Source organism: Mucor velutinosus (assembly GCF_035048745.1).
Source record: "Mucor velutinosus strain NIH1002 chromosome Unknown tig00001569, whole genome shotgun sequence".
Classification (NCBI taxonomy): domain Eukaryota; kingdom Fungi; phylum Mucoromycota; class Mucoromycetes; order Mucorales; family Mucoraceae; genus Mucor; species Mucor velutinosus.
Window position 1 is genome coordinate 778,165 of NW_027041921.1, and position 17,666 is coordinate 795,830.

A 17,666-nucleotide genomic window follows, 5' to 3' on the forward strand; every position below is an offset into this window, starting at 1 on the left:
ATCATGTGTAATAAAAAGCATCACTCTCTCCTTTCTTTCTGTTTTCAGTTTTTATTCTCTAGCCACGCCTTTGGTAATTCAAATTCTACAATTTCAAATGGTGGCAGTAACTGTCCAAATGCTATGATATTACGTGTTGAACGGCGAGATCCTCTTGCACTGGCTACAGCACCAGTGAATACAGCACGCCCAGAGAATGATCGTATTTGCCTTTGTCTCTGTAGCTTCTCTTCTGTCTTGAGCGCTTGTGTAAATTCATCTGATATAGTTGGCGTCTGATCCATGGCGGCCGCTTGATCTGGCTCCTCCTCACTCTTTCCTATGCCCAGTGTCTCGTATCTGTCTAAATGCTCTTGTGCCTCTCTCAGTAAGCTTGTATGTAAATCCTCTAGATATTTCTCCTCTTCCTCCTCGCTCATGTCTTCGTTTTTGTGCGTTCTATGTCGAATCGATGATACAATGGACCGTAACAGATTCTTGTCCATGGTTTTGATGCGTTCCACCAGCTGCTTTTGCTGGTAGTATCCGTGTTTTAGCCGTTCCTTCTCTCGGTTTTTCTGCTTTTTTTCATCCAATTCATGTCTGCGGTGTCTTTTCAGGTAGTATTCGTCGTCTATGATATCGTCGTCTACGATGACGGCCTTCTTAGTCTTTTTAGCGCTTATGATGGGCTCTATCACCTTGACGTGAGGCATGTGTTCAATGATGGATGGTGGCTCCTGTGCTGGGTTTTCATGGTATTCAAAGTGCTGTATGGATGAAGCGTCTGAAGTTACAGTGAGGATTGTTCTCATGTCGAATGTGGGCCCCGTTGTTGCATTCTCTACGATTTTTGGTAAATGAAAGCGATGAATGGCCTGATGTGTGTACGGTGGTGCCAGACTTACTTGATTCCAAGTAGCTCTGCACAGCTTCTGTTAAGAAATTGTGTCTCGTTGGTAATTCTCTCTTGCTTTCCATTCTTTAATTACGGTAGAAAGGAGATGTTGAAAATTTTCTTTTTCTTTTTTTTTTTTTTTTTTTTTTTTTTTTTGTTTTTGCGTCTCATGAAGTAAGTTGGTTCATTTGGCACCCAGATTTCTCTGCCTGTCTACACTCTGTGTGTGTGTGTGTGTAAGCAGATCATAATATATCAAAATGTCAATCATACGAAAAAAAAAAAAAAAGAAAAAGCAGGATTGTCTCTATGAAAAACAACACATCAGAGCTATTTTTTTCTCTGCTCTTCTTTCTTTTTTCGCCTTCATTCTTTCAGCATTGTAAAATCATGTCTGTAGTGCCTTTCCAGATACCAGAAAACCACGGCGTAAGCAGTGATAGTCAAAAGAAAGAAAATCCTGCAGCCTGTGTCTTTGTAGCAAGGTATGTTGGACAGAATCCTTGGGCAACATCTACTCATATCTCAAGCAGCTTAAACAGAGATTTAAAAGATGCTGATCTAAAGACAAGTGTTTACGAGCATTTCCTCAAATGGGGCCCTATCATGAGTGTCAAAGTATTCAAGGATTGGTTGGAACGACCCTACGCATTTGTCCAATATGAGGTATATGCTTATGTAATATATCGAGAGATTCACTCATTAATCATTTTTCACATGGCATGGTCTGTAGGCGGTCGATGATTGTAAACAAGCATTGAGGGAGGCACCCAAGACTTCCATCCATGGTAGACGTATTCGATGTGAGCCTGCTAGAGTCAATCGCTCCATCTGTTTGATCTCGTTGAACCAGCCATTCAGTAAGAAGGTAGGTGCAAATAAAAAAGAGCGGCTATACCCGTTGACTCACTATGACGCTCACAGCATGTGGCCAACATCTTGTCTGAATACGGCGAGATTGAGGATATGAATATACTGCAGCCTCATGGCAAATTCCATTCCATCATCATCAAGTTCAAGTTCAGGGATGATGCCATCAGAGCATACACGGTAAGCTGTCATTTATAGATAATAGCGACGTTCATATCTCTCTCTCACACGACACGTTTAGAAGTTGAAGTTTCCCCAGAAGAACATCATGAATGAACGCTCCCATCAGCAATGGTTTGTAGAGTGGGCAGCTTATCTGAACAATGATAATGTGTATGGCGTCTGTGGTACCACTTGTCGCTTGGATAAACATACCATCTTTATTGGCAACTTGCCCGAGTCCATCAACGAGGAGGATTTGTTTATCAAGTTTACAAAATATGGCCATATTCTGGATATTCACCTGATCCGTAAGCCTGTGTATCGCCACACGTATAAGAAGGTGTTTGCGTTTTTAAAGTACCAAGGCGAAAAGGAGACCAAAGAGGCTATTGATTCAGAGGTATGTATGTCAGTTTGCATGAATGAGTTGCATGTGCTCTAAGCTCCAGTGCGACATAGAACGGTGCTCTTTACAAGGACAAGGTCATTCGTGTTTGCTATCGTCAATATCCCTGCAACAATCATTACAATAACCGCTGCAACTATCAAATAAACAGTACTAGTATGCCGGTACAGTAGTGTGTATAAGGACATATGAATGGGCAATGTCTAAATCTATCCCTATAGTATCTCGGATACAACAACAGCGACAACAACAACAACAACAAAGCATTTAGTAGCATAAATGGTATTGAATACAATAATGGTTATCATAGTAAAGTATACAACAACAAAAAGCACTGGCATTCTATACGTCGTTGAACACTAATCTGCATGTATGCATAGATAATGTATATCCTACGCCACCCTCCAACGGCTATTACGTTGACCCATATTCTACTATCATCTATACAGTCCCCTTTTACAAGTATACATAAAAGGTTTTCCGAAATTGCCTCAACGATTTTATACTTCTAGCATTGTTTCCATCCTAATCTTCTTCAATTATGAATAACCTCAAAAAAGCTGTAACCCAGCGGTAGTCTGATCATGATTTACATTGTTACTCATTGTCTATGCTCGGACGCAAGATTCAACAAGAAGTGAACTATATATGGTTGGCTATGAAAGTTTGTGCTTGTGAATAACGGTGATGGGTTGTGAATCGTATCATCCTGACTGAACAGATGATCGGATCCTTTACAATGGTTGATATTGAATATACAGGATTCGATGTATTGACTTATTTAACAATAAGATGTATTGATGGTTTGGCGATAATGATTTCGTATAAAAAAGATGTGTTTGAATCAATTAGTTATCGTATCTGGTTGCTTTTGAAGCTTTCCTGTTAATATTGCATCTACAGATACAACAGCAGACCCAAGAAACATGGATACATTCGACCAAAAACCATGAGGTACCCCTCATGGTTTTCATCGAAATCCAAATGATCGTATTTTTCACCTTGTTAATGAAGGCTTTTACTATGGCATATATTAATTCAAAATGATGCTATCGATCTAACGTAACTCCTGAAATCGTCTTTGTGAGACCTTGATATGTAAAATCTCGACTTTTTGGCCAGAAACCTCTTTTCACATTTTCGTGAATTGCTTAATAGGTTTACTCAAAACATTTACATTACTTGATACCATTGGATGCGCCTTAAAAAGTACTCCAGGAAAGCTTAAGGAAGCATTTTTTTTTTTTTTTTTTTTTTTTTTTGTAGGGGAGTCGAGCTCCAGGTTTTATTTAAAGTCCTTTAAATGTCATACTGAGTGATAGAAAAGACTGTTGGTGGACCCAATGTCTGCAAAGAAGGGGAATAAGATATTTTTTGAACTAAGTTGGGAAAGAAATCTACTACTAATAAGGTGCGACTCCTAGAGCCAGTACAGTCTTGCGGAAATCGTCAAAATATAGATCATGGATAAGAGCACAAAACACCAAACGAGGACATCAGTACTACGTCAAAAAAATCAAACAACTTGCGTTCACCAGGATTTGAACCGGGATCCTCCCGTTGGCATACGGGAGTTCTACCACTTCGCCCTACCACCAGGGACCAGCTTAAGGAAGCATTTTTTTTTTTTTTTTGTAGGGGAGTCGAGCTCCAAGTTTTATTTAAAGTCCTTAAAATGTCATGCTGAGGGAAAGAAAAGACTGTTGGTGGACCCAATGTCTGCAAAGAAGGGGAATAAGATATTTTTTGAATTAAGTTGGGAAAGAAATCTACTACTAATAAGGTGCGACACCTAGAGCCAATACAGTCTTGCGGAAATCGTCAAAATATAGATCATGGATAAGAGCACAAAACACCAAACGAGGACATCAGTACTACGCCAAAAAAAATCAAACAACTTGCGTTCACCAGGATTTGAACCGGGATCCTCCCGTTGGCATACGGGAGTTTTACCACTTCGCCCTACCACCAGGGGCAGCTTAAGGAAGCATGGGATGATCATCATATTTTACTTAGTCGAATCTGCAAAAATAGTTTAATCGAGTCGAAAATCATCAATATTTGGCCAATCTAAAGTAGACTAAGAATCTGAGGTGAAATTAATTTTGGCTGGTGGGACCGGCTAGCAAATTCAATGTCCATCTAATCATGAAGGCAATACAGTAATAAATGCTTTTGAAGCATATAGAAAGTAGGTAGCAAATCATAACACTATTGTTAATCATGCTATTTTCTTACATTCTATATTTAATAACGTCAGTCTGGACATTGGCGATTCATGGGCTGCATAACATGTCTGCATTAAGTAGGGGAATTTGAATCATAATCAGCATTTGACTCAAAGAGATGGTCAGTTTCATTGAACTGGGTGTTATCAGTAATATCAACTTTGGAACAAATAAACATCAATTCCACCTTCTTTAATATTTCAAACAATATGTCACCTAGGTTTCTATTACGACGTGGTCTTCTCAATGGTCGAGTACGTTCGTTTTGTTGTCTCGATCGCAGCCGTTGACTAAATCTCTGAGGCTCCGGGTCTTCGTTCAAATAAAACGTTGAAAGCATTGAGCAGAGGAAAGACGGTAAAATCAAAAATGGTTTTTGTTAATTGGTTGTAAAATCATTAATCATACGAGCCTTTCGACGCTTCGTGTGGTTTCCTGACCTACGCTTCGCTTCGGTGGAAATCGACCTACGTTCAAACGGCTCGCGCTGCCGCGGGCCCTTGGCTAATACAGTACGTATTGATAAAACCGAGAAAGGTGTGGATGAATCAAAAACTCGTTTTAAGGAGCCTATCCGACCTTGATGTAAAAAGAGGGTATATAATATGATAATAAAAGATAAACGTATTTATTCAGAAATGAATAATTAAAACTACTCAATAGTATCTTCATATATATGTATATTATTAGGGTTACAGTGTGTCTTTATTATACAGGGCAATATTTTTAATTTCTAGCTGTATTTTTTTATCCATCCACAAGGCATATTTTATATTGCCTTTCTCTTGAATCGACCATTGAGAAATAGCGAAAGCTTATCACTTGTGTTATTCAAATGAATCAAGAACTGGGAACCTCATTACTCAACTATTTTTACTATTATCAAGTACAAATACTAATTATTCGTAAATTCGCAGGGTTGATAAGATACTCGACTACCATAACTGTTAGCCATTATATCAAGTTATAGACTCCTATTTCTTTTATATGCATAACACTTCACCTTGAATTATCTTCTTTAGGCCTAGATTTCTTGGTTATCATCTTCCACACAGTGTTGGGTCAAAGCCATAATTTAGTTCTTTATTTACACTAAATACTAAATAGAAATACTTACTGAAAGGAACGTACTCTATATCTACAAGCTAGGCAGCGAAACGCATCAGTATGCCGTCCGTAACAAAATGCTGGCAATAAAGTAAATAAATTGGGAGCATATGCTTAGATGACGTTTCTTCCACAAGGCCTCGGGTCAAAACCAGGACTAAAGATTACAATGCGCAATCCGATACAAAGTATCTCGTTGCGGGGGGGGCATACCAACGTAATCACCTTTGTTATGAGCATTCACCAGGTGTTTAATGAGCTTTTGCTCTTTGATTATATAGATGAGATACGAAAGAAAAAAGAAAAAGTAGATTTTGCAAATAACGCCACATAATCTTTTTAAATAAAGTAATCTTTTTCTCCTGCCCACAAATATACAAAAAACGGGGCCGACTTACATTTACCTTACAGCATTCTTTTGCTACAAACCTCTAAAATTAATTTCACCTCAAATTCTTAGTCTACTTTAGATTGGCCAAATATTGATGATTTTCGACTCGATTAAACTATTTTTGCAGATTCGACTAAGTAAAATATGATGATCATCCCATGCTTCCTTAAGCTTTCCTGGAGTACTTTTTAAGGCGCATCCAATGGTATCAAGTAATGTAAATGTTTTGAGTAAACCTATTGAGCAATTCACGAAAATGTGAAAAGAGGTTTCTGGCCAAAAAGTCGAGATTTTACATATCAAGGTCTCACAAAGACGATTTCAGGAGTTACGTTAGATCGATAGCATCATTTTGAATTAATATATGCCTTAGTAAAAGCCTTCATTATCAAGGTAAAAAATACGATCATTTGGATTTCGATGAAAACCATGAGGGGTACCTCATGCTTTTTGGTCGATTTTTGGCCATCTTTTTTTTTGGTCCCCAAAAAGTTGAGCAAAGGTGTCAGAAAGTAACTGCCAGATGAGAGCAATTGTTTGGTACTATTCTGACGATCTAAAACGGCCTTGAACGCAAGAAAACGCAGTTCAAATGCACTCAGATTTCGCTGTATCAGAGACACTAAGGACTAAAAAGGGGAGATACCAGTATGCTACTTGCCTATATATGAAGTAACTACGTGTATATGGATGTAGAGCATCACATAAGAATCAGATCCACAGATAATATGAAGGATTTTAAGTGCAAGTGGAGGGCCAAAATGAAAGTAGCAGTATTTTGATAAGATATGCCAAGGCAATCGATAGCGTGAGCTACCGCTGCGTAGATTGGTTCTCACCGAAGCGAAGCGAAGATAGAGAGCCATCCGAAACATAAACACTCGTATAATTTAATGGTTTGTTTACTACAATGCTCCATTATGTCTCAAACATATTTTAATGGTATTTTGGCAATTCCTTAAATAGGCACTGACTTATTATTATACAAGAGTAAGTCTGGCTAAGGCTATTTTACCCATCTCCATTATCCAACAAGAGACAAATGGCATTGACGTAAAATTAATATGAGATCGATGTTATTTCATCTCAACTAGTTTAATACGTGCTTTAATTTTGTATGTCTCGGTTTTTCAACATCCAGTTATATCCAAACAATTAAGAGTATGGAGACGATTTCTTATTTTTACTATTATAGTAATAAATCGTGTAGCAAAAGTGGCAGAAGCAGGTTCATTTTCTCTCTTCCTTTGGTAGAAAACAGTAGTTTATTAAGAGTGAAAACTACCAGTAAACATTTCTTTGCCTTAGTGTCTAACGTTATGGATGTTCTTGATAAAAATGACACAAAAGAATTCAATCTGGTCATGGATAATGCTTCAATCCAGCTCTAAAGGACTTGAGCAAGATGTTCAAAGCAGAGGTTATCGTTGCGTGTACTTTTCTCCTTATCCTTAATGTTGAATTCAACTGAGGGATACTGGGCCGATAAAATATACCAAAAATAGTGTACTTGCACATCATACAATAATGTTCACATCAACTTGGTCAAACAATGTTGAAACCAATAAGCACCCGGTATCAGGTAACCCTAGCTTGCCTAAAATGTGAGCGCATTTGAACCTTAATACCCCATTTTTTTTTTTTTTTTTTTTTTTTTTTTTTTTTTGTGTGTTTATACATACACAGATGTCATTGCATCAGCTGCCAACAACACACCTTACTAAATAGACAAACAGTATAATCCTTGCATTGAGATTAGAATGAGGTGATGAGTTCAAAGTAACAACTTGATGGTAAAAAGCAGGTTGATTTCATTTCCAAATGTTACATGAAATGTCGCCCCAACAAAATCGAAATGTCTTACTAGAGTTGAGGGCATAAATCATGATAGCCATGCTCTTTACATCTCTGTATTTTACAGCTGTCATGCACAATTCACTCGTAGCAACAAATCGATTGCTAAATGTAGCACTCGTGAGACAGAGGCTGTTTATGGCTACGTATTAATGGGAGATCATGGACATTTTCACAGGGCAGATGCCCAAGAGTCCTTTGCATGTGATGGCGATATTTAAAGTTGACTTTGTGTCGATATGGCTCGTAGTTTGACTTGTAGCGTCTTTCGACAATAAGCCAAGAGGCATTGCAGCCATTTGATTTATAGATTTCACCAGAAAAAGCTATTGAACAAACGGCACATGCTCCAATTTTGATGATTGTTCCAGTAATTGATGACAATCCAATGACAAACGGGCCAATCACTTTATGGTTAAAGCCATTTATCTTTTTGCGAAACCGACATTTCCGCATATATGTATAAAAACCCTTAAGTTTTACGGACATTTCAATGTTCTTTTTTTGTTCTTCTTTTCCCCCCCAAAATGCGCCAACAAGATCAACATACTCATTCTACCACAAACTGCCCTTTAAGATCCATGGCCTGGATCACTGTGAATGAACAGACAACTGTCACTCATGCTACAGGCGATATCATCACTCTATTAGGGTTTAATCCAGTCGGACAATCATTAGATGACATTTGGCAGCCGTTACAAAAAGACATCTCTCCTTCAGCACCCACACGCCTTGTATCCACCGTCAACGAGAAGGTGCTAGAAATTTGTCAGCATGTGAACAATGATAAAACCTCTGCAAAGCCAACAACCACAACCATCATCTGCACCGATATGACCGAACTGAATCACATGTATACTGCCAGTCGTCAGAAATATAGTCAAGTGGCTATCACTCGGTTAACAATGTATGGTACCATTGATGCCGTATTTCAATCGGATGAGCAAAACACGATACTGGCAGTTGGCCAGCCCATGATGCGATATATCCATTCAGACGATGTGCAACAATTTTGTGCTGGACTGAAACAAGCGACTAAATACAATGTCATTGCTACATTTTGTGTGCGATTTATCGACGATGAAACGTTTGAATTCACTGTCATGGCAATTGAAGATGGGAAAGTGCTCTGCTTGATGAAGCCCTCCTTGGAGAAACAACCAGAACAGCAGAAAATCAGTTGCACCAACAACAGTGTGCTTCGCAACTCTGTGATACAGATCCAGCATCGATTTTGGTACGCCTTGGAGCACGGCATGACATTTATCGCTCGCAATCTAGCAAATAGCTTGATTATGATGATTCAAACTGTTTGGTGCTTTTGGCATGACAACAATAGTAACAACGAAGCTTGCACTTGGTCTGGTCTATTTTCAAGCTCGTCAGAGTATCTTGTAAAGAAGCTGGTGTCCACCACAAAGGAGAGGCCGGAAATTGATACCTTCTGTCACTTGGTGAGCTACATTGGCATATCAAAAACAACCTCAAGGGCTTGGTTTGATTTCACTCTAGATGCAACATCCGAATGGCTTATTCAAAAGGCATTAACAGATACCAACTCTAGTGAAAATGTCGACAGCTTAATCTAGTATAATCCCACCCTTTTTTTATTCTTGCTTCTCTCCTTAATTCAAATTATACACTGCATACTTGTTTATACGCATTTCATTATATAACATACCCATACATCACTATTGTAAAATATAATAATAATATATATATATATATATGTCCTAATTTAAAATCTGCCTCCGCGCTATTTAACAACAAAGGATTAAATTCACTTGCAATTCGTCTGTACGCTTATATAACTTACATTGGCTAAAGCGCTTAGCATACTCTTGGCACCAAATGTCAACATAGTACTCAGCTAAAAATATACAGATTAATTTCAACTATTTCGGTGGAAGATGTAAACAACAACAACAAAAACTGTACCTGACGTGCAGAGGAACCGACCCAGGCTGCTTCATCTAATCTTCTTTTCAAGAATCGCTCAGTCTCGGCATAATTAGGACTGGAATCTTTGGTCATATAAAGATCGGCTGTACTATAAACAGCAGCTAGAGAAGCACGTTTTGTGTACCAGTTCATCTACAGCCAGACTAATTAGCAATTTGCCATTGATTTGCTATCAGATGGACCTACGTCGGGACTTCTATCACCTGCATAGTACCAAATATCATCAGCAATATCTCCCAAATGCTTTAATGACATGGCAACATTGGATGGACGTGCCATGATGGCAAGTGCCTATATCTTGTTTAGCTCCTTGTTGGATTTCGGCTTGTGAGGATGCATAATTTTCTTACCTCGGGCCACTTTTGGATATAGGGTTTGTTCATATCCAAACGAAGTGATGTCAAAATTTGAACTCTCTCATTCATAGATAGGCTATATTCGCAAAAAAAAAATGAGTGTCCCTGTTCAGATGTCCTCTATCTCTATGGCTTGAAGCCGCGCATCAGTATGTCCTGATCCACACAAGTCCATCTTGCGTTTAACACTGAGGGCTCCACTATCAGTTCTGACGTATACACCATGTCTGTTGCATAAATCACAGTCTTAGAGCCCTGAATTCAGCTGATACTCGTGTTGTGTGCGTTGCTGGTTACTGCAAGATGTCCAATGTTGAGCACAACTTTCGAGGCAGGTGTGGTGCGCGGTTCAGAGACAAAGAAAAAAGACTACTGTCTAAACACTTACTTTTGTAAATCGCCACTAATATACTTTTCCTTTGCCAATTGAGCGAATTGTTTGCGTTGTTCAGTGAGATAGGCATCAATCAAACCAGCTTCTCCACCGGGAAACATACCATGAGCCACAGAGGGATAGCCCAAAGAGCGAGCGCCGTGTATTAAACTCTCCATGGACCAGCCATATTGAGCTACAAAAGGCATCGTGGCATACAGCATCTCCAAACGAGGATCTTGCGAAGCAGGTGGTGGCAATGCCTTTTCACTCTTAGGCGCTTCAACTGCTGGAGGTCTAGCAGCTGGCATTAGTCTTTTAGGATGGACGTGATGTGGTAAGCATGACTTACACTGTGGCATCGGAAGCAGAAGCAGCATATGTACGGCGAGCCATTGTTTGCAAACTGACGGCAGGAGCAGCACGCAATGTAACATGACATAAGGCTGGTGTTTGGCGAAGGGATCGAGCGGCAAGAGATCGAATAACAGACATGCTTGTATCTGGTGGAAATGGAACAAAGAGTAAGAAAAAGGTTGTTCACACCGTTATTGTTTATGAATGTAAATCAAACCCCCATCAACGGTCACCGCTGGTGATGAAACCAATGCAGTTTGATGTGAATATGGCATGATTTTCTTACCTTTGCGACGTTGCATTTAGGTGCTTTTCATGACGTTTGAGCCATTTTTAGAGTGGCAACAGTTTCTAAGCTGGAGCACCACTGCCAATGTCATTTTTGATAGCATGCATTAAACAGTACAATAATGAATGCCCTTTTGACAGGTTGCCCTGGCTCAATAATGCTCTTGCCTCTGATTCAAGTACAGATTTCAATTTGCAATGTCCGAAGATGTTACAATTGAAAGCGACTCAATAGTTAAACATGCAATTTCACGCATAATCGCAAAACAAGCGTATCATCGAATGCTCACTACTAGATTTAATACATGTGATGATACTCTACTACATTGGCAACGAGTCTCTTTCTGAGTAAACAACATCCCCATGCTTCCAATGTTGATCACACATCTTAGTGCACTTCCAATGTCCGTCCGGACCGAAATCAAGCGTTGGAGGTTGGGCGATCGAGAGGCAGGAGTGTGGTGTGTGATGGAAATGAACAAGAAGCCTCAAACTTGTAATCCATTTAAAGATTCTCTCTTCTTGGACACAGCCTAACGACCGGTTGCTAGATATAAAAAATGGTAATGCATCCAACACATACACTACGGGAGAAATGGAGACATTAGGTGAAATGGAATCAATGGATAGATATGGGATGGATGTTAGAATTTTAGATGGATGCTGGCAGGAGTGGGGATAAGGATGCATGATTGTGAATTATTTGGGTTCATTGAAAGAGCGAGAGATATAGACATGGCCATTATACAGGACTTCACCAGACGACTAATACCATGCAATCATTAGGGTATCGATCTCAAGAAACACCACGTCAAGAACTCTAACCGTACTGCTCCTAAGTCTGACAATGTCTACTTGGCTTTGCTCGTCAAGGTGAGTTTCTTTTTGCTTGTCCGTTATACAAAGAGTTGATACTAACTACAGCTTAGCTTTACCGTTTCCTCGCTCGTCGTACTGATGCCAACTTCAACAAGGTTGTCTTGAAGCGTCTCTTTATGTCTCGTGTCAACCGTCCTCCCGTCACTGTCTCTCGCATTGTCAAGAACAACAAGGAGGGTAAGACCGTTGTCGTTGTCGGTTCCGTCACTGATGACTCTCGTCTCTTGGATCTTCCCAAGCTCTCTGTCGCTGCTCTTCACTTCACCAAGACTGCCAAGGCTCGTATCTTGAAGGCTGGTGGTGAGGTCTTGACCTTGGATCAATTGGCCCTCCGTGCTCCTACTGGTGCTAACACTATCCTCGTCCGTGGTGCCAAGAACTCTCGTGAGTCTGTCAAGCATTTCGGTATGGGTCCCCATAAGAACAAGAAGCCTTTCGTCCGTTCCAAGGGTCGTAAGTTTGAACGTGCTCGTGGTAAGCGTGCTTCTCGTGGTTTCAAGGTCTAAATTGCATACACATGCTTGTTGCAAAATGGCTGTAGAAATAATGTTATCATTAATATATATAACAAACAAAGAAAGAATAAAAATCGATACATTCAACTCAACTGTGCATTAGTCTCTAGACAGTGGTTTAGATTGGGAAATGAAGAAAGCGGTTTGATTAACATCTCGAGAGTGGCGACGAAAATCATAACACAAGCGTGTTAGAACGAACAAAACACCACATAAGGTGGTCTTAATATTTTATTTGCAATTGATTTCTTGGCCTCAGTTCATTCTATTGTCTAGTACCAAGAGTGTGCATTGATCAAGAACCTAAACTACCACAACAACAACCCAAAGTCCCCTCTTTGTTTTAAAGCAAAACGCTTCTATTCACGAGCAACCACATGAAGGTGTAGGACCTTCTGCTCTCTAACCAGACCCCAATGCCAGCAAAAAGTATACCTGTGTATCAAGAAACGGCGGCCAGTAGAGCAACGCACATATCACTAACAGGAACGAAACCATCGGTGATACGGAACTTTTACAGATATAAATGCCAACAAAGCAATGCATACATCAATAACAAGTATCATGAGCTATTATTGAGACAGATGCTTGCAAGGTAACGCATACATCAATAACAAGAACACGAAATTAGAGAGGAAACCTTTTTTTTTTTTGTCAAATGATGCTGTGATTGTTTATATACGGATAGGACACGGAACACCTAATAATTCGAGCTACCGAGTTATAGATAACCTATGTTCGAGCTGATTTTAAGGTATGGCTTTTGCTAGATGCATCCTTACAGCCATCATCGGCTCACTATTAAACTGTATCATTGTGCTCTAATTTTGCGATATAACAGTGCCATTCGACCTAATATTTTCAGCTGAATACTTGAATGTAATAGCATGTTCTAAATCTAGATTAGTGCATACAATGACTTTACGCCTTTGTATCATAACAAGAATGCGCCTATTGACAAGCAAATGCATGGAGTATAATCAAAATTGACATCTTTCGAGCCTTCATATCTTGACATTTAGACCTTTCTGAGCCACCGGAATAACGCCAAACAATTGCACTCGAGTAGCAGTAACTTCCTGCCACTTTTGCTCAACTTTTTGAGGACCCAAAAAACATGGCCAAAAATCGACCAAAAAGCATGAGGTACCCCTCATGGTTTTCACCGAAAATCAAACGATCGCGTCTTTGACCAAGAAAATGAAGACTTCTACTATGGTATATATTAGATCAAAATGCTCCTCTCAATCCAAAGCAACCCCTGAAACCTTGTCTGTGAAACCTTTATATATAAAATCTCGACAGTTTTATCATAGACATCATTTCGTATTTTTAAGAATAACTCAATAAGTTCATTCAAAAATTTTCTTTTATTTGGTACCATTGGATGCGCAATGAAAAGTACTCTTAGAAAGCTTAAAGAAGTATCCGGCGACCATCACAATTGATATAGTCGAATCTTTGGATAAAGATTTAATCAAATCGAAAAAAGCAAAATTTGGCCAATCTTGGACAAAAAAATTGTTCTGCGTTTAAATAGAATTTGGCGGGCGGCATTGCTGCCTGATCAAAATACCTTTTTGACGATGACAAATGATGATTCGGATGCTGATTCAATGTGGGTCATGAAGTCGAGACGACTATCGCATAACCTGGATACTTTCTTTACTCTTGTTGGGAATTTTCATATCGGGCAACGCCAGCCAGCTTGGCTCATCACCGTCAAAAATATATGTAATGTCAACTTCCTAATCATGATTCTTTGCAACATTTCAACATCATGTGGCATGTAGGCAGTAGTTTTATTGACTCGTTTAAACGAGGCTACTGCTAATGGCTGAAAAACTATTGTTTTGGGATACAATGAGGATATCTTTAAAACTTGTATCAGAATATTCATTGGTTGCGAAGGATGCCTGCGATCTCATTGATAGTAATAAGTATGCCTATCTTTACCAACGATTAGTTCCATCTCATTTGCGGTTGAACCGAATGTGAGAATCTTTGTTGATATGATTTTCAGGCTTGTCGTTCTTCTTCTTCAACCAGGATCTCGTGTGCATGCTTGTCAATCCGGACAAGGGCTTGTTGAGCCTTGTCCAGTGCTCAAGGTTTTAAATCTTATATGCCTCTGACTTCATAGTATTTGAGTATAGTATACAACACATGGGCCATTTCGATGAATAGTTGCCTGATATTGGCAAGAAATATCTTCATATATGCATACAAATAATGCACAGCAAGAACAAACTAAACCTCAAATACTATATATACGTCGCCATAGAAAGAGACAATTGCAATTTTAAATTTGTAGCATTATTCTGTCTTATAAGAATCAATAAGTCTAATATTGCTGTCAAAAGCTATAAGTATGGAACCAGTAGGAGATACATAGAAGTTCTTAGGATAATTCATATCAAGTCTGTTTATAAGTGGGTATCAATCCATAGTTTAAAAACAAATATCACACCACCTCAATCTGTCATGGTTACAACATCAAGTAAGAATATTATAGCGATAGCTCAGTGAAGCCTATCAAGGTTACTAAAATTGACTACCGTTAAGGCCAATGCTCTTGCACTGATTACTTCTTTAAATCAGAAATAAGCAATAATTGCCAGATATCGCAATGACAGCACTTATTGCACTATGCCATCATTAACCCTACCAGGTAACTATAAATGTATAAATACTCTTCTTTTTCTTACTCGCTTCCAGGATCTTCAGTTCATTTTACACACAAATAAAATACAGTTGATTTCTATTGTATTCTATTATTGTTTTATTCTTCTTGAGAAATCTCTTGAATCTGATTTCACTGCAGTTCTCAAGCCACTTTCAAAATGTAGTAACTTAGATGATGTTGGTGGTATCGCATCACATCAATGATGATTACAAGTCCAGTCAATTCCGTGTGCACGGGTGCCTCAGGAACTGCAATAGATTAAATCTCTTCAATGTAATAAAGATGTTGGAACCCACCTACAATATATGAAGCATACCGACTTAGATGATCTCTCAACTAGCTATACCAACATCAATATGGCCCTAGTAGTATGCTATTTATATACTATCTCAACCTAGTGGTCATTAACCAGGAATCTACTACTACCATCATATTTAAGATGAATAGATGATCTGTAATGAAGAAGCTCTTTGCTTTGCTTTAGGTATAGTTCACAGCTGACTGATTTATCGTCTTTATTATTAAGAGCTCATCATACGTAAAAGCAGTGTATTACGTTGTTAAGGTGATGGTACGTATATGCGTTTCCTACTATATAGTAAATTCAAGAGACATCACTCAAATCAAATTGTGCATTAAGTGCCAGATCAGATATCTGCACCGTCTTATACCTTTAACTAAAGAAGGACTTAAATTGTATCTATTTCGCTACCCTTTTATTACAAACATAATATCATGATAAATGACAGACTAATAAGAAATCAACTAGTTGTAGACCATCGATTCCTGAACCTCTGAGCCAATCAAATCGCTTGAAAACTCCGCTGACCTAAAAAAAATTTGCGAGGGTTTCCCCCTGTTTTGAGGTGAGGCAAAATTTTAAGCGCCGCTATAATAGCAATATAGCCGCTGCTATCATCAAATTTCCCCCAGGTGCTAGAGCATGCCTTACTTACACCACTTAGCTTTAAATTCTGGCATTGAGACCCTCAATCATCACTAAAGTACAGTGCGCGAAAAAAACGTTCCAGTGTTTTGCCAATTCGTAGTTTTACACTTACAGCTCTGTCAATTTTTTCCAGTTTTAAAACTAAAGTAAGACTACGAAAGCTTGAGTTTTTAGCCACAAAATTAGCTACTAAAATAATTGATACAGTAGATATTAAGCAAGTGCAACTGACGTAAAGTAAAAAATTTCGATTTCGTAAAATTGGAAATATCGCTTGATGACCTTATTGTTTGTATATATTTCACGAAAATAATCTGAGAGCCGTAATTTTTTATATCAGTTATGTTTAAAATGTTAGTTATCCGAGGAATGCTTAAAAAAGTATAAAGAAGCCTGAGATTTTGGTCTTTTCCCTCATTATATTTTACCATCTTTACTTCATCACTTTTTTTAACATGACACGTCCCATTCCTCAAGAGGTTCAAGGATTTGTCAAGGCTCTTTTCAACCAAGGTTGTTCCCTCCGTGCCATTCAAAAAATCTTCCCAAATTTGTCCGTCAGTGTACTTTCTCGCTATAGGAAGAAGTTTCTTGGTCATTCAAAACATGCCAAACCCGGAAAACGCAGCAAAATCACTACGCAAAATATGAACTACATTGAGAGAAATCTCCGCAATGGTAATTTAAACGGCCCCAAGGGTGTGCAGTGCTACCTTGCTCATATGGGAGTTCAGATGACTTTGAGGAATATACAGTATATACTCAAGCGCAAAGGGTTCAAGGCTAAAAAAAAGGTAAAAGCCAATTTTGTGTCTGCGGAGAACCGGAAAAAACGTTTTGTGTGGGCCAAGAGACATAGACATTTGACTGCGAACGATTGGCGTAAATGGGGATTTTCCGATGAAACCAGGGTCAACATGTGGGGATCTGACGGCGAATCTTTCTACTGGACTGACAGGCCCACTGAGTTGATGCCTCATCAAACTGAGGCTCAAGTTCAGGGAGATGGTGGTGGCGTTGTTTTCTGGGGCATGATAACAGCGGAGGAACCCAGCTATGGTTCCACCATTACCGAAGGAACTGTTAACTCAGAAGTTTATGTTGTAATTCTGGACTCATCTTTGCTAGACACTATCGAGTACTATGGGCTGGACAAGAAAACGTTTAGATTCCAGCAAGATAACGCAAGACCACATACTTCTGGTCCCATTAAAAAATGGTTCACGCATCACGGATTCTCTGTTCAAAATGTCCTTGATTGGCCTCCCCCCAAAGCCCTGACCTAAACCCCATTGAACATGTCTGGCATCAACTAAAACGTCGTTTGAACAAGTACCCTACTAGGGCCACCAACATTTCTGAGTTAGAAGACAGAATTGAACAGGAATGTTATAAATTCACAAAAG

The 17,666-nt window shown here is 39.0% G+C and overlaps 6 protein-coding genes across 6 annotated transcripts; 4 read left to right on the forward strand and 2 right to left on the reverse strand.

Annotated features, from left to right (window-relative positions):
• Positions 1–44: 44 nt before the first annotated feature.
• ATC70_012432 (uncharacterized protein) lies at positions 45–960 on the reverse strand (the record flags this gene model as incomplete). The annotated part of the gene is made up of 2 exons (XM_064831604.1): positions 45–823; positions 888–960. The coding sequence occupies 2 exons, from the start codon at positions 958–960 to the stop codon at positions 45–47; spliced, it is 852 nt and encodes a 283-aa protein (XP_064677884.1).
• Positions 961–1,267: 307 nt separating this feature from the next.
• Positions 1,268–2,787, forward strand: ucp10_2 (UBX domain-containing protein 10; the record flags this gene model as incomplete). The annotated part of the gene is made up of 8 exons (XM_064831605.1): positions 1,268–1,362; positions 1,420–1,543; positions 1,611–1,745; positions 1,802–1,927; positions 1,989–2,309; positions 2,369–2,479; positions 2,537–2,624; positions 2,696–2,787. 8 exons carry the CDS (start codon positions 1,268–1,270, stop codon positions 2,785–2,787), a joined length of 1,092 nt encoding a protein of 363 aa, XP_064677885.1.
• Positions 2,788–8,422: 5,635 nt separating this feature from the next.
• Positions 8,423–9,484, forward strand: ATC70_012434 (uncharacterized protein; the record flags this gene model as incomplete). Its single annotated transcript, XM_064831606.1, has 1 exon — positions 8,423–9,484. One exon carries the CDS (start codon positions 8,423–8,425, stop codon positions 9,482–9,484), a length of 1,062 nt encoding a protein of 353 aa, XP_064677886.1.
• A 149-nt stretch (positions 9,485–9,633) lies between these two features.
• JAZF1 (Juxtaposed with another zinc finger protein 1) lies at positions 9,634–11,081 on the reverse strand (the record flags this gene model as incomplete). The annotated part of the gene is made up of 7 exons (XM_064831607.1): positions 9,634–9,651; positions 9,712–9,765; positions 9,834–9,989; positions 10,044–10,148; positions 10,208–10,289; positions 10,602–10,883; positions 10,939–11,081. 7 exons carry the CDS (start codon positions 11,079–11,081, stop codon positions 9,634–9,636), a joined length of 840 nt encoding a protein of 279 aa, XP_064677887.1.
• Positions 11,082–11,791: 710 nt separating this feature from the next.
• On the forward strand, positions 11,792–12,616 carry ATC70_012436 (uncharacterized protein; the record flags this gene model as incomplete). Its single annotated transcript, XM_064831608.1, has 3 exons — positions 11,792–11,794; positions 12,018–12,104; positions 12,161–12,616. 3 exons carry the CDS (start codon positions 11,792–11,794, stop codon positions 12,614–12,616), a joined length of 546 nt encoding a protein of 181 aa, XP_064677888.1.
• Positions 12,617–16,715: 4,099 nt separating this feature from the next.
• ATC70_012437 (uncharacterized protein) lies at positions 16,716–17,546 on the forward strand (the record flags this gene model as incomplete). The annotated part of the gene is made up of 1 exon (XM_064831609.1): positions 16,716–17,546. One exon carries the CDS (start codon positions 16,716–16,718, stop codon positions 17,544–17,546), a length of 831 nt encoding a protein of 276 aa, XP_064677889.1.
• Positions 17,547–17,666: the final 120 nt, after the last annotated feature.